The sequence below is a fragment of the Ruditapes philippinarum genome, unplaced genomic scaffold (assembly GCF_026571515.1).
Source record: "Ruditapes philippinarum isolate M1 unplaced genomic scaffold, ASM2657151v2 ctg6021_1_1_1_1, whole genome shotgun sequence".
In the NCBI taxonomy this organism is placed as follows: domain Eukaryota; kingdom Metazoa; phylum Mollusca; class Bivalvia; order Venerida; family Veneridae; genus Ruditapes; species Ruditapes philippinarum.
In genome coordinates, this window is record NW_026856506.1 from 108,373 (window position 1) to 126,015 (window position 17,643).

General features: G+C 33.7%; 1 protein-coding gene and 1 pseudogene across 3 annotated transcripts; both read right to left on the bottom strand.

The window, feature by feature from the left end:
- LOC132746801 (glutathione peroxidase-like) lies at positions 1-2,193 on the bottom strand (annotated as a pseudogene). Its single transcript, XR_009628035.1, has 3 exons — positions 1,819-2,193; positions 1,103-1,246; positions 1-496 (listed from the first exon to the last, which is right to left on the bottom strand). The product of XR_009628035.1 is annotated as a glutathione peroxidase-like (transcript).
- Positions 2,194-8,908: 6,715 nt separating this feature from the next.
- On the bottom strand, positions 8,909-15,941 carry LOC132746800 (protein CDV3 homolog). Of its 2 annotated transcripts, none has more exons than XM_060736054.1 (5): positions 15,629-15,941; positions 12,875-12,951; positions 12,076-12,233; positions 10,058-10,280; positions 8,909-9,343 (listed from the first exon to the last, which is right to left on the bottom strand). In XM_060736054.1, exons 1-5 carry the CDS (start codon positions 15,824-15,826, stop codon positions 9,232-9,234), a joined length of 768 nt encoding a protein of 255 aa, XP_060592037.1. In that variant the 5' UTR covers positions 15,827-15,941; the 3' UTR covers positions 8,909-9,231. The 2 variants fall into 2 exon arrangements, with proteins under 2 accessions (XP_060592037.1, XP_060592036.1); XM_060736053.1 differs by having other exon boundaries at positions 15,614-15,941.
- Positions 15,942-17,643: the final 1,702 nt, after the last annotated feature.

The window sequence follows — 17,643 nt, forward strand, 5'->3', positions numbered from 1 at the left end:
TATATATTAATGTTTATTTTAGTTATGTTTTCAAGATACATATCGAATGCACAAGAAAATGTATCCGTCAAACAGATCATTATCATTCTACAGGTAAACCCTGTTTACGAAAGACAAATCATATAAACTAATTTACAAAAATATATAAAAGAAAATGTTAAGTTTTCGTTTGTTTTCTTTTTTGTTTGTTTTTTATGTTAATGTCTATACATGTATTTGTTTGAAAATGTTTATGGAACTCTTATCCCACAACTACAGAACCGGAAGCGCCACCTCCAGTTGAAGATGCTGAAGATTTTAGTTTTGCTAGTTCCAGTTTAATGTCTGCAAGAAGCTGAACATCACTTGAAGGGTCAACTGTCTGGGCATATCTATAAATAGGTCTGCCATCTGGACCAATCAGAAACTTTTCGTAGTTCCATCGGATGTCTTCGGTGTAAACCGGACTGTACAAGATAGGCGTGTAGATCTTACGGTACACCGTCGGACAAAGAGACTGAAATATCAATAATGGGTTTGGTGCAGAAAGATACATTTTTAGTTCCAGGTTATTCGAAATAATTTCAGAGGGAGAACCTAAATGTGATTGTCCGGTTGCTTTAGGCGTCCATAGTTTTCTAAAGCAGACTGACCTTTAGTATATATATCTTGTTTTTATTTTTGAAAATATTATCAAACATACAAGATGTTCGCTACATTATCTTAGGAACCGTAAAGGTTACTATATTTCGGCTTCGTTGACACTCAAACATTTTTCAATACATTTAGACATTATGAACTTTATCATTTTTACAGAGTAGTGAATATCACGTATTTGTAGGAATAGGTAAGAAATGTACAACGCGTGAAGTGTGTTATAAGCCCCTATATATAAGATAAGATTCCAGCCTCGCTGCTACTTTTGCCAGTTAGTTAGAAAATAGCATATGAAACATGCCATGACCTTAATTAAGCATGTATTTTAAAGAAAACAGGCATCGAAAAGAACGGCGCCTCTCAAGACGATCATGGCGCTCCATATAATATCGCTGATTCTTGAAATGTGCGATTAAATCCAACAAGAATTCTTTATATAATATTTTGCTATTTGAAGAAAATATACCTTAAGATATGTAAACATTTTGTGCTCCTTGTACCCGTTTACATCGACAATTTCTGTCAGTGGAAAGTTTGGAACGAACCCGTTGCCGGGACGGACGTATTTCAGTCCATTCATCAGCTCCACACCATTCCAAGCTGGCTCTTGCTGTAAATAAAATAAGAATATTTGATCAGGATCCATGCTGTTCGCTTATCAACCCTTTTACAAGTCGAAAAACTGATAGCGAACAGCATGGATCCTGATCAGACTGCGCGGATGCGCAGGCTGGTCTGGATCCATGCTGGTCGCAAACCCATTATGTTGGTTTTGTCGTGACACGGCTCATTTATTCATTTCTGAGGTATAATGTGCCTTTTACTGATCCCGACTCAAACACCACAAAAGCTACACTTGTCTTGAACGTTTTTTTACTTTATAAGCGCAAGAGGTTAGTAGTTTCTGACAGAAATATACATTTCTTTATACAACCTCTGTAGAACAACACCCTTTGGGAGACAAATATTTTGGTTGTTGGTGAGAGAGGTTGTTCCAGAAGAGATGATAATGTTGAAAAGAGGTGACTGCTTTACAGAAGGCCGCATTGCATGGGTTTTACTGTATGTCGTGGATATCATATAAATATAAATAGCAATTTTTTTTCAGAAGCGAATTGAAAACTGACAAATGTCGGTTTCTTTTGTTACCACGATTTTATCAATGTCAAAAAAATAACTTACCAAGTAAAACTGGTTACAAGGTACACCAAGAGCCTGGAAACCTTCAGCACCATGGGTAGACTGTAGTGCATTCAGTCCATGGTACTGTACAACGTACCCTCAGTAGGTAGCCACGTTGACAATCAACGTTACTTTCCCACGAAGAGACGACAGATCGATAGATTCATTCCCGTAAACGTTATTTATAGAATAATCAAAAATAGTGCTGTTGCTAAGAGACGGATCGCACGTGCTCCTTGGAGGCGTGTCTCCGTCAACCTCGCTTGCTCCAGCAAGCGCTGCTGTAAGCGAGAGAAAAGCGCCGATGACGCTACCTCCCTTCATGATTTAAGGCAAGCTTGCAAATGATAAGTTAAGAGAATAGGAACTCTATAAATGCTAACTATCTCTTATCTTGTGTATTTTTAACCTAACTCTTATCTTGTCCTTGTTGGTGTAAGATTGACATATGATGTTGTTCACTTCAAATAGGAATTATGTGAGAATTGGAGTAGTCAATGCATGTTTGTCGGATCCGACAACAGTGAAAATAACTGATAACGAAGTTGAAGGGTCTAACATGTAGGTTTAGTACTTTTGGATATATTGAGTACTTGCAAAGATAGCAGTTCAACGATAGCAGATAGCCTTTATTGGACACTTACAAAGATAGTAGTTCAACGCTCGGCTTGATTTAACAAGAGCGATCAGTAATCACATCGCCTCATGATGGCCAATTTCATGTTGGGACAAATTTTGTGACAGACGGACAGACAGCCCGGACAGTGCACAACTAGACTTGGTACTGATCATTCCTGTAAAGTTTGGATAAAATTGCACCAGTAGTTTATGAGGAGTAGTCCGGACAAGCTTTTGTGTATCTGGCAACACACAGAAAAAAACACCTTTTTATCAAAGGGCCATAACTCGGCCAAAAATCATTCAACCGGAAAACCCGTGCAATATGCGCAAGGACTTGAGCTACAAATCAATCCTGTAAAGTTTCATTGAAATTGCATTAGTGGTATAAGAGAAGTAGTCCGGACAAACTTTAAATTAAAAATTATTAAAGGGCCATAACTCTTGACAAAAATCATTGAACCGGAAAATAATGACAATATGCACAACTAGACTTGATACTGATCATTCCTGTAAAGTTTGGATGAAATTGCACCAGTAGTTTATGAGGATTAGTCCGGGCAAGTTTTGTGACGGACGGACGGACGGACGGACAGACAGACAGACAAACGACGAAGAAGTGATCCCTATATGTCGCCACTACTCCGTAGAGGCGACACAAAAATCTTTTCCATTTTATATCGAACTAAATTTTGTTAAGATGGAAGCTAATTGATTGATTTTGTGCAATAACGTTGGGTATTTTCAAGCTTTTAACATCGAGATCAAAAGTATGTAAACTGAAAAAAAGCCGAGGATCCTGTATTTTCAGTGAAAGCTGCTAAGACCCGAAAATTCAGCGATACCATGAATAAAACTAACAAGCAGATAATAAATAACCTGCTGTTTACTTTCGACGATAACATCAAATTCTATGCAACGTGCCAAATGATCCGAAGTTATGTCCACTACCTAATGCATTGGTTAAAAATAGGAACAGTGCAGGTCTGCTTAAAATTCAAATATTTTGCAATGTGATCGGTATCATATACATATAAACATAGGCAAAATGAAAACTCAGAATTCACTTAAACGTTGCATGATCTAAGAATATGATAACCAACAATTATAAGTGTAAAAAAGTTTTTTGTTGGTTTTTTTTGTGTGTGTTTTTGGTTTGTTACTTATCAATAAGGACACACTTTGCAATTATATTATCTCTGAGAGGTGACAAACTTATATACATGTATAAGATTTAGAACATGGAGTAGAGAAAATATAATCACACATAGATAGTTGTTATCATTAATTTATTTCATTTTTTTTTCTTTTATAGCACTATCTTTTCAAAATAACTCATTTTGTCAAAAACACAATAAATTATACCATCTCAAAATTGTTTTTCGTTTACATTTCACAATATTAGCAAGATGAAAACCATGGTATTAAGGAATAAATTCTCTTTTTTTCTGTTCCTTCAACACAAACATAATTATAATTCAATTACATACTGAAAATGTAAAGGTCAAACAGGCTTTCCACTTTTATTGGCGGAAGAAAACATCAGGTACCATTTTTACATTATTTCAGAAATGAGGTTTCACAAAACAGACCCACCCCGACACATTTTTAAACTAACTCCATAGCTTCCTCACAATTTCCCACACATTTAAGAATCCAAATTTCTTATACAGGATTTAAACCCGCAGCAGTAAGGGTCAAGCGCATAATTACCATATGTAAGGAATACAATATATTTCATATCAAATGATAAAATAAATTACCTATTCTTAAGCCATTTATTATTATTATTTTTATTCATTACACTAATAATTACAGATAGTCATTATTTCAAAGGAATATTGTAAAATTAATAAAATCCTTGCAGGTAAATGATAATAATCCATGATCTATTTAACACACATAATTTAAATCTAACTTAACCCTTTAATTTCCTGCCTTCCTGAAAACAATAATTAAAAATGTATTAATAAAGCTATGAATTAGAAAAACAAATCCTAAAGTATTCCACAAGATTCTCAGGAACCCTCATTTAAAAAAAATGAACTATGAACATAACACAGTGATCAATGCACTTCCAAGCATAATTACACTGTCGACAGTGAAATAAATTCTCAACAGTAAATAATTTACACTTCATATATAATGAGATCCATGTTTATAATCTGAATTTGCAAATGAACATTAGAGCTTTTTCTTTCTAAATTTACATTACATTACTGGGGCTTTTTTGTCAATATTTACTAATAACATGGGGCCTTTTTTCCAATCTAAATTTATAGTAGTGCATCGGGGCTTCTTCTCCCTAAATTTGTTAATAAGAACATCAGAGCTTTCTTTTTATCGAAATTCACTTTTGAATATCAGAGCCATTTCAAATTAAGACAGAGTAACATGTAACTCTTCTTTTCTTATCATTTGCCCTTTTTTTAATATTGTACGCTTTATACAGATTGCCAAAATATTGCAGACAACATATTAAAGAATTTTAAGGGCAGAATTTTTTTTGTAAATGCTGCAAGCTATATATCTGTGCATTGTCTATATGGGAATGCAACAAAAATGAGTCATATGTCCAAGATGTGTAAAACACATCTTCCCCTCAATAAATGAAAAAGAAAAATGCACCAAGTATGACAGTAATGAGAATTTTAAACAAGAGGGCCATGATGGCCCTAGATCGCTCACCTGAATTATCAAACTCATCCAAACAATTACCTAGACAAGCATTCTGACCAAGTCTCATGACAGGTGAGTCAAAAATGTGACCACTACAGTGTTAACAAGGATTATCCATATTTGAGCAGTGCGACCTAGTTTTTTACCCAGGTGACACATATTCAAACTTGACCTAGAAATCATCAAAACAAACTTTCAGACCAATTTCCAGGATACTTGGATCAAAACAGTAGCAACTAGAGTGTTAACAAGATTTTTCTATTTTTAGCTCCGGTGACCTAGTTTCACATGCGATTTCGAACTCATCCAAGCAATTACCTAGACAAGCATTCTGACCAAGTTTGATGATAATGGAGTCGAAAATGTGACCACTAGAATGTTAACAAGGTTTTTCCATATTTGGGCGGTGTGACCTAGTTTTTCATCCAAGATGACCCATGTTCGATCTTGACTTAGAAATCATCAAAACAAACTTTTCAGACCAATTAACAGAATATTTGGATCACAACAGTAGCCACTAGAGTGTTAACAAGATTTTTCTATTTTTAGCTCCTGTGACCTAGTTTTTCATCCGAGATGTCCCATGTTCGATTTATTCCCCAGCAATGACCTAGACAAGTTTCCTGACCAAGTTTGATGACAATTGAGTCAAAATTGTGACCACTAGAGTGTTAACAAGGTTTTTTCTATTTTTAGCTCCTGTGACCTAGTTTTTCATCCGAGATGACCCATGTTCGAACTCATCCGAGTTATTACCTAGACAAGCATCTTGATCAAGTTTGATGATGATTGATGCAAAAATGTGACCGCTAAAGTGTGTTAACAAGGTTTTTCTATTTTTAGCTCCGGTGACCTACTTTTTCATCCGAGATGACCCATGTTCGAACTCATCCAAGCTATCAACTAGATAAGCATCCTGACCAAGTTTGATGATGATTGATGCAAAAATGTGACCGCTAGAGTGTTAACAAGGTTTTTTCTATTTATAGCTCCGGTGACCTAGTTTTTCATCCGAGATGACCCTTATTCGAACTCATCCGAGCTATTATCTAAACAAGCATCCTGACAAAGTTTGATGATGATTGGGTCAAAAATGTGACCACTAGAGTGGTCACAAGGTTTTTCTATTTTTAGCTCCTGTGACCTAGTTTTTTCATCAGAGATGACCCATGTTCGAACTCATCCAAGCAATTGACTAGACAAGCATTCTGACCAAGTTTGATGATGATTGGTTCAAAAATGTGACCACTAGAGTGTTCACAAGGTTTTTCTATTTATAGCTCCTGTGACCTACTTTTTCATCCGAGATGACCCATGTTCGAACTCATCCGAGCTATCACCTAGACAAACATCCTGACCAAGTTTGATGAAGATTGGGTCAAAAATGTGACCTCTAGAGTGTTCACAAGGTTTTTCTATTTTTAGCTCTTGTGACCTAGATTTTTACCTGAGATGACCCATGTTCGAACTCATCCGAGCTTTCAACTAGATAAGCATCCTGACCAAGTTTGATGATGATTGAGGCAAAAATGCGACCGCTAGAGTGTTCACAAGCAATTGTGGACGGCCGGACGGACGACGGACATTCATCGATCCTAAAAGCTCACCCTGAGCAAGCTCAGGTGAGCTAAAAAAAATCTATGGTATGCAAGTAACAATAAGTTTAGAAGAAAATATTAAATGTTTGGTGATATAAACTGTTTTCAATAAATTAATACATGTACTTTAATCATAATACAAAAATATTTCCCATAGATCTAAGTTTGAAACTTCACCCACGAAATGCTGGCCACATCAAAACAGCCTGAAGTATAATGCCAAGCCAGCCTTCATTATGACCAACCTGAACAAAATTCATTAAGACCAAGCTTAATTAAGACCAACCTGACCAGCATTCACTAAGACCAGTCTGGCTAGTATTCAGAAAGACCAACATTGACCAGCTTTCATTAAGACCAAACTAACAAGCCTTTATAAAGACCAGCCTTCATCAAGACCAGTTTAGCAAGACTTCATTAAGACCAGTCTGACAAGACTTCATTAAGACCAGTCTGACAAGACTTCATTAAGACCAGTCTGACCAATCTTCATTAAGACCAAGCTAACCAGTCTTCATTAAGACCAATCTGACCAGCCTTCATTAAGACAAGCCTGACAAGCCCACCTTCATAAAGACCAGTCTGACTAGGCTTCATACTATTGGCTGCAAAATTTCACAACTTAGAAACCTAAAATTCATTTATATTATTAACAGATACAAGCATATTATACTCATGGGTTAGAATAATCAATAATCTATATGTATCCATAATTATTACATGATTTAATATAAAATTGAACTTCCGCCTTCAAATAATAATGTTTCAAGTGAACAAATTCACACATGCATTTATAAACATTTTAACAAATGTAATTAAGAAACTAAACTTTAAAACTAACTTATCTTGAAAGTAAAATTTCTTATCAAATACTCAAAGTTTATCTTTAAAGGAACTAACCCACATATAGCATGTCTCATTGCAATGGTTAAAAATTGAAGCAAGATTTGAAGATAACTTATAATAAAGAGTTGGTAGAGAAAGTGGGAAAATGGGAGAAAGTAACATATAATTTATCTAGTATCATGTAAATGAGCAACATAACCACCCCCCCCCCCCCCCCCCCACACTCAAATATCTTTAACTGACTTATCCATCTTTGAAAATAGTCCAGTCGATTCATTACTTTTAGGGAAAATTTCAAAATAAAGAAATGTTAAGATTGTAATCAACAAAAAAAATCTACATAATTTCATAGATATTCTACTTACAAATGCAGAAAAACAAAGTGCTATATCAGAAGGAAACTTAGATTATACAAATTCAAACATGCTTTATAACTCAAATTAAATAATTTAATTAATCTCAATTCAAAAATTCTACTTATAAAGTTATAATAATTTTTTTCTACGAGGTTCTCAAGATATCCTGCTAACAGCAGCAGCATCTAGATGGAATGTTGTTATAAATAACCTTAAAAGAGTACCCAAAACTGTATGTAATTACAACCTGAGACATGAGAATTATTAGAGCATTCTCACTAAATGAGGTCAGGTTTCAGACTCACTGTTCTAATGGTACAACAGAGTTGAAAATGGAGATTACTTGAAACAAAAATAACAAAATGTTAAAGATACAAGACACCCAAATATTTAGAAAATCATTTTAAATCTCAACAAATCAATGGGAAATTCTTACAATATTTTCCCAAAAAATTACCCACAAGAGTGAAGAATTGAACAAAAGTAATTTATATAAGCTAAAGAAAGCAAACACAAAATATCATTTCAGACACCAGTCATTCATCCACGCATGTTACGGAATCATATAGTCACCAAAAATTCACGACACACTTTCTATCACCTGTTATTCATCCTCCCTTGAACTGTCACTCACTAAAAACACATGTACTATTAAAACAACAAAAACTGCTGTTTTACATCATCATAATTAGTACATAAAATGTAGTATTAATTCAATTGACAATGACAAGATCTAAATGAAAACAAAACTTCCAGGCAAAATGAATCAATGGAATATTTTGCATACAAAAATCAACTGCTGTATGGGAAACAAAAATATTGCCCTATATCCATGCATTACTCAAAATTTTGTCAGGTCATAAGATATTTCGCTTTCAAAATTTTACGAATGTGAAAATGCATGATTACATGATTATAATAGTAGAAGTAACCAATAGTCTTCTTTCTCATTCAGTTTAAATATTAAAGTAAGGTGAACAAATTTTTTTTATAAAAAATTTATTAAATATTTTAGTTAATCATTACCCTAAGTTTGTTGTTACATTACTCAACCTGTATTTCAGTTGTTAAAGTATAAATTCAATATTAAAGCAATATATCTTCATGTATGAAATTTAAATCCATGATCGTCTCATTAGCTTCAATTATATCCAAGAGATAAATTCTAATGTTTAATTAAATCCGTGATCGTCTCATTAGCTTCAATTATAACCTAGAGATTAATTCTAATGTTTAATTAAATCACTGATCGTCTCATTAGCTTCAATTATAACCTAGAGATAAATTCTAATATTTATTTAATAAGAGGACTATCATCAATCTTGTAGAGCTGAGAATTTATTCCCTAATGATAGTTGTTGGGATGATTTTGTAGGATCGTCTAGCTGTCTACCCCCATGCTGCACTCTCTCAAAACTTCTTGGATCACTGAAATACATAACATATACACGTGTGTGTTTTACTTTTAATCTTTCGTAACCCTTACCATGCTAAATATCAGAAATGGACTTGCCCATCTTAAATTTGGTCAAAGCCATTCATCATTTTAAGGAAAAATTTCTGACTGAAAAGCAAACAGTGCAGACCATGGTCAGATCGCGATGATGTGCTTGCTGATTTTGGTCTGACTTGTCACATAAGTAGATTATGTTGTAAAAAGTAGGATAAAGGTTAAGGAAAATATCGCTAACATGGATGGATGCTTATTTCCCCATATTTGTTTATTTGATTTGGTTTTAAGTCACATCGACACTGTATAGGTCGTATTGTGAGGTTCCAGCTTTACAGGTGGAGGAACACCTCAGGTGCCCTTCTGTGCATTATTTCAGGCACAAACGGGCACCTGAGTAGAACGACTGACGTTCCATAAGCTAGCTGGATAGCTTCCTCACATGAAAGAATCCACAGTCACTGTCGGGATTCGAACCCACAGCGGTGAGGGGCAAGTGGTTTGAAGTCAATGACCTTAACCACTCAGCCACGAACGCCCCTTTATTTCCCCATGATGCTTCTGAAAAGCATTATTTGAAGGCACTTTATGCCTCAGAAACAATTAAATTTTCCTCCTTAGGGCAAAACATATGTTTTGTAATGTTTTGATAATTGACAAATTAAAAAGGCTTAAAATTCCTGGCATCATACCTGTCTTGTTGAACTGGCATTGGACCACCACCAAGTGTTGGAAAGTCTTCTTCACTCCTTAAATTGGGAGCTGCTTTTTTCCTTCTTAAATGAGCAGGAATTGTTGGCCCTGGAGTGGCACCCCCTCCACCGGCTGCTGCGGCCCCACGCTGACTGGGCGGAATATATTTGCCAGTAGTCGGTTTTGATTCTTCTTTAGGGGTTTCTTCTGGCTGAGGTTCTCCTACAAGAATAGCAACCAATTCTATATTTCATATGAAAACACAATATAAGGACAATTTGAGGAAATAATTCAATCACCCTTACGGCGAAATACTGATTAATGAGGACTGTGAGAAAACTTGAAATATTCACTGTCTTACATGAATAGACTCAAACTTGTCAGCAATTTTTTTGTCATTATTTAAGTAATATGCTACTTGAAGCTCTCTATAACTTGAACACAATGACCGGTTTCCTTTTTTAGCAAGCCTTGAGTACATGTAGTACTCTGCAAACAATTGCAATATTTCATGGTATACTGCTGAATTTTCCATAAAAAACTTTCGTCAAAAAAGTATAACTATTACATGTATTAAAAATTTTCAAGGATAGGGATTTGTTACCTGCCTCAACTTCTGATTTCCAAAGACTAAAGGGAATTCAACTGGGGTTCTTTTGACATGGCTGAACTGGAATCTATTTTTTTTTTTTTTTTTTTTTTTAGATTTGTGTACTATATGATGTAGGACCAAAAATTGTGTGCAAAATTTCAGATCATTCGCTTTATCTGTTTGTTCAGTATAAAAATTGCGCTAAATGACCCAAAAACAGACAAGAGGGCCATGGTGGCCCTAAAATTGCTCACCTGTATATAGACCCCTGGGCCAAGGCCAATTTAAAACCAGGGGCTTTTTTCTTTGAACAAACTTGGTAGACACCCATTAGAAGATGTTTCATAATAAATATCTAAGCTCTAGCTCTTTGGGAATTATATAAGGAATTTTTTTTAATTTTTACTATACACATATAAGGAATATCAATGACCCCCTGGGGCAGGTCAATTTTTACCCCAGGGCTTTTATTTGAACAAACTTTGTAGACACCCACTAGAAGATGTTTCATGTTTTTTATCTAAGCTCTAGCTATTTTGTTTTCTTTTTAAAAGAAGATTTTTAAAGTTTTAAAGTTTTTACTAAATACAAATAAGGAAAATCAATGACCCCCCGGGCGGGGACAATTTTGGCCCCAGGGCATTTATTTGAACAAACTTGATAGACACTGACTAGATGATGTTTTATGCCAAATATTTAAGCTCTACCTCTTTTGGTTTTCTAAAAGATATTTTAAGTTTTTTCTTTTGGTTGCCATGGCAACCAGAGTTCTGCTTGGAATTAATAATTTGAACAATTTTTAAAGTTGCCTACCAAAGGAACATTCCTGTGAAGTCTGGATGAAATTGAATTAGTGGTTTATGAGGAGATGTCGTTTAAAGTAAAAGTTTATGGATGGACTGACGCCAGCCAGACGCCAGACAAAAAGCAATCAAAACAGATCACCAATTCACTTTGTGACAGGTGAGCTAAAAAACATTTAAATGCTAAAATTGGCTAAGAATTGCACCAAATTTAATTTAATTCTGGCCATATGTATTATATCTGACATTTATTTTCCATCGTAAGTGATTATCTATGTAAGATTTTCAAATTTTATGTTTTAGGCTTTAGGACCTCAGATTTTTGTGTCTGCCATTTTCTAGGTAGCGTCTGTGAACAGAACTTTGTTGTTGTTTTTTGCCTAGCCTGAATCTCCATACAATCAGAAGGAAGGGCAGGCATAGAAAAATATTTTCAGAGTCACTCGTCCTGCATGACGAGTAGCTTCTTATTCTAATTTGCAGGCAACATTTATCTACTCGTCCTGCACCAAATTCTCTTAAATTCTACTCGTAATTACGAGCAGACGAGGGGAATTTTCAATCTCTGAAGGGTTAAACATAAATGCACAACAACAAATAACTATCAACTATACTAGTGTACCTGCTGGTTTGGGGGTTACAGGAGGTTGTTGTACGTTATCAGATTTTACCCACGGCCCCTGTTGACCAGTATCCCTCTTCTTTTTTCCTTCACCATCATCGTCTTCCTCTTCTACATTCTCCTCTGTCTGTTCTTCAGTCTCCTCATTTTCCTTTTCTCTGTAAGAAACAAAAATAATCAAAATATATTAGGTAAAATTATGTATCATGTACTAAATAAGGTTTGAAGCAGAACAGAACAGATTGTTAAGTTGGTATACATTCAAATGACTCAAGTTTTGTATAAATAAGTCTTGTGATGTAATTTATCAACAACAAAAAAAGAAGAAGTTGAAGCTTATTAACACTGAGACACCCATTTGTTGTTATTCATAATCAATGTTGGTGAAAATAAAGAGTTAGTTTATTCTATCTATGTATTAAAAAACTTCTCGAGATCTGTTAATGATAGTTTGAATCTTGGTTACCTGTTTTTACCAACACCAACTTGCATTCTTTGCAATTAAACCATTTTAAAATACACTGCATCATTAGAATTGAGCTAAATCAGGTTTAGCTACCCAATTTATATTGGCACATTTACATCAATGACACCTACCTATGAACAAATTCATTATGATATGACACAATCACTGTTCTCAGACAAAAGTTCAAACTTCCGTGTTTGGTTTTGTAAATGCTTGTCTCAGTAACATCAACTGATAAATGTATCTCAAACTGATTTTAATAATCTTATGTGATTGAACAAGTATATCATTTCCCAGATTTCATTATTTTAAATCTGAAGTCCATCAACTTACGTTACTTGTAGATTTGCTATTCTTAAACCAGAGTAATCTTTTTCTGCCTCTTCTTCAACTTCCTTCCATTCTTCTTCCTGAAGTAAGAGACAGTTCAAAGGTAAAGTATATCTATTCATCATACATATACAAATGTACATGTAGTTGGAAACATTGCAGTTGTCAACAATTGCTTTGTTTTTACTTACAAAGCAGGATTTTGCAAAATATTGCCAGTATTTATTTGACACACCCCTACCTGCCAACTTTGCACGATCACCCTTGATGAAATGAAATACATTTGTAAATATTGTTGAAATTAGGGTGTAAGGTACATGTTATGATGTATTTATGATTGAAGTGCAATTTCCTAATTACTTATCAAGGGAGGTAATTATCAACAACCAAAGCAATGACCTTCAATTTGTCTAAACTAGACATGGACAGCAGTCATGTCAAAAATAAATTCTTAACTTTCTTTAAAAAATGACTGTGTTGACCCATAGCCTGCAGTCAGCAACAGATTCTACCCCTGTGACCAGTGCAGTTCAAGTGCAGGCAACACATCCATACTGCCTGATCATGGTTTGCACTGTTTGCTATTCAGTCTAAATAATGCTAAAATTTGGTTTTGTCAAGATTGAAAGATAGTCCAATTAAGATAATTAGGCATGGTAGGGGTTTAAGCTTGCATTTACCTGCAAATAAAAAGTTTGTAACATTACCATGGAAACTGTAAAGTAACTATTTTTCATTGATGCAAAATGTATCATGAGCCTTGTCTCTTTGTTAAACATAATGTTATCCTTTTATGTTCTTACAGCTGTATAAAATTAGATCAGAATGTTTTTTTGAATACTGATGCATTTCATAGTCATTATAGAATAAGATACATGTATATATCCTGTCATCATTTCAAAATACATATATTTAACATTTTAACATAAATACTGGCAATAAATAATCTGATTCTGAAGAACCATAAATTTTAACCATAAGTACAGTTTTGCATGCATATTAGATTTGAATTTATATAAAAAATGTTTTTATCTATCTGGCATACTTGTACCATAACTGAAATCCAAGGGCTTTTAAGTGAAAACTTATTAATTCAAATATATTAGAAAAAGGCATGTGACCAGGAAAGTCTGTGATGTAACACTAAACACATACAAAAACAAGAATCAGGAATACATGTCGCAAACAGACTCAGGATTTTAGTTTTTACAGTCAGGAATTTTAGCAATCAATTATATTCAACTTTGAATTTTTTATCTTGAACTCAGATTTCTATCTTGGTAAATGAAGCTTACATCACAGACTGCAAGAGGATCCAAATAGAACAACATGTGAGTGACAGTGCTATTAATTCAACAAACAAAACAGAACTTTGACAACATGCAGAAGACAGTGAGAACTGAGAAAAGAATGTCTGAAATAACTCTGTCATAAATGAATATATGCACTCTTGACATCTAACTTATTTTATTGTATCTGTTCAATTTCCAATAATATACATGTATTATAAATAACACTTTCATTATTATGAAAAACTTTCTTTTATTTCAACCTTAAGTAAAACAGGGGGAGAGGGAACAAAATAATGTCAAGAAAAATATTTGGTAAGTTGTAACTGTCACTTTTGTGAGAATTATTTCCCCTTTTTCATGTAACTGTCACTTTTGTGAGAATTATTTCCCCTTTTTCATGTTTATATAACACATTATTTTCAAAGTCCTTAAAAAATATGTTGTAATGTAAAATTGTTAACAGAATTGTGTTCAACATCTTCATTTTGCTCAAAATTATTGCGCCAGTACCTTTATTCTATATATTTGGATTTAATATTCTGTTTCTGGCATAAATACTTTGACAATAAATTCTTTGACACTGAACATTATACTTTGAAAACTGAGTGAAATGTATGCTGACAGGTGTTGGCGTAATGATTTGGATCATAAAGAAGTCATTTAACGTATTTTGTTTCATACTTTTTATATGTAACATATTTTTTAAAGACTTTAAAAATTATGTGTTATATAAAAATGAAAAAGGGGAAATAATGCATACAAAAGTGACAGATACCAAATATTTTTCATTCTGATTATGTTATACATTATGCTCAATAAACAAAGTTTAAAAGAAATCTCTTCATTATTTTTCTAGAAATATAATTTTTGATGTCATAAGCCCGATCAGGCATTTTCACCAGCCTGTTAAAGTGAGTTTAAACATAACCTTTTAAACAAGCTTACTTTTTGTTTAGTTTCCAGTTTTCCATTTATAAGTGTATACAAACTGATTATGAGAATTCTAGCAGTCTAATGTGCCGGCGAAGTTCATCTTGAAAATCATGCACAAAATGCAGGATGAGTAGAAATTTGAACCTACTCATCCTGGCTTTGAAAATATTTTTCGATCATTTACTGTAATTTACGGTAGTTGCTGGCCATACAGTACAGGCCTATATTGCTAGCTAAACATAAGTGACTCCAAATGGCTAGACACTTCCATAATTTACAGACGGTCTATAAATATATTAGACCTGATAAAAGTATGAAAAGCGACTGGACAGCATCATTTACTCCCATCTCAATGACATAGACACTGTAGGCCTTTGATAAAAAATAAGCTTATTAATTATTATTAGGCTTAGAAATTTATTTATTTCAATATTGCCTGCATAAAAATTACAGCAAAACTATTTCAGACATGGAAACTGAGAGAACAGAGGAGTGGATCATAAACCAAATCCAAAACCTCTTCTGGGTTTACTGTAATTCCAATTGTGTTGCTGTCAGATTTTGTATTTGTAGAAGTTTGTGTCTTTTCTTTCACTTTCTTCTTTTTGTCTTTTTTAACCGGCTCATCTGTTGTTTCAAGAATGTCACTAGCAATGACTTTTGAAGACTTTGACTTCTTCTTGCTTTTGTCTTTCTTAGCAAAAAAGTCGTCTAAACTAGCTTCTTCCATTTTAATGTTTATTTAACCTTTAAAACACTGTACTTATGCTCAAAAGAACCACAAAATGTTACTTTTGCGCAATAACATCTCAATCTCTCGTGTACCGGAAACGGAAGTATAACATTTGGTCTGGCTAAATTTCTTACGAAGAAGGCAGAGTTAACAGAAAGCGACACTCGCTGCACCCGAATGTGTTTTAAAAAAATGGTAACAACAACAGCTGAAGTAGAAGCATACATTTTAATACGTTACCACAGAAAAAATGATAACAAAATTTATTGTGATGACTTAATCAGTGGGTAGCCCATGGATACAAAGATTTTAGATTTACATTCAAATTGACATGTGGACTATCTTTCTGTGAACTGATTTTTTCCTTATTAAATTGTAAAAACGAGCTTCATCCGAAAGAATTAAAAGAACGGGAAATCAAGTTGAATACCTTCTCATTTGTCAAGGGTACTGTAGTTTATTTGTTACTTTTAAAGTTCATTTTGCCGTGCGCCGTTTGTCAATAAGACGCGAAAATTTTACTAAATGTCCGCGTTTTGTTTGTTTCGTCTGCTCCTGTATTTTATCGGATGGTCCCACAACGTAGGCTTATTAACAGAAACTAGTGTGCATCTCATGCAATTTTGTGAATGCGCGTACGTATTAAAAGAGGGATTTGAGAGGAAGTTTAGCTTTGGTTTTTAATAAATGTACCTGCATTACATTTGGAACCTAAAAATTCCTGCGAACTACCCTTCTTCGCACCCCTTTTTCATTAGTCGCCGGTAGAAACCGGCGACTATATTTGTAACAGTTTAATATTATACCTATGGTAGGATAAGCCTTTAAAATCTGAAAATAGAAGCATCTCAATTATTGAACAATTAAAGACCACAATTATATCAAGTAATCTCAAAAATCCAAACATACAATATTGTTGCTCAATGAAATAAAATATACAAATATTGACATCTTAAAAAATTACAATTTTCATAAAATGAATCAATAATGTATCCCTTAGGATCAGTCATTGAATTTAGGGATATTTTTACTTTTTACATACAGGTAAGTTGTTAATGGTTGGCAAAAGGTATGGATGCTGATAAGATGCATATCATTGTCATTTTGTATAAATAATTACAAAGTTATTTTTCATTAATCAGTTTCATATTTTATATCATAAGAAAAACCTGCATACTCATATTTTACACATTAAAAATAGATTTTCAAAACCTTTTCCTTTTTTCTTGGTAAAGGGTTAAACTTTCTGTCAAACTTTTGATAGTTTAGTACAAAATAATTTGATGCTTAAGAGGCACATTATTGAAATATAATGGTAATCGTTGATTTCGTTATATTCCGTCGGTTTCCGTCGCGCAGGTTTCCAATACGGTATGACGATAGGGGCCCAGAATCGTATTAGATACATAGAAAAAAATAATAAAGGCACTGAAAGGCAATTAAACGTTAATTGTATCGTATGTAACGATAGGAATACATGTATTGATTTCAACTAAATTTTTTTTTTCGATAGCGCATAATAATGATGGACAACACTTTTACAGTAGAATTGCATTGTTTCATGCAATAATAATTAAACAAATATATATTTAATAGACACTTTGCAAATATTCGATGATCGGTAATTATTAGATAATTTTGTCGGTAAATATCGGATTATTAACTAGTAATTAACCATATGGATTTCAATGTATGGTACAACAGTTTATGTATAAAGTAGAATTAACAGCATATCACTTGCCTTACAAGCCTCGGTGGCAAACAATACTCAACATATTGTTCCTCTTTTTTAATACTTGAACCCTTACACCGAT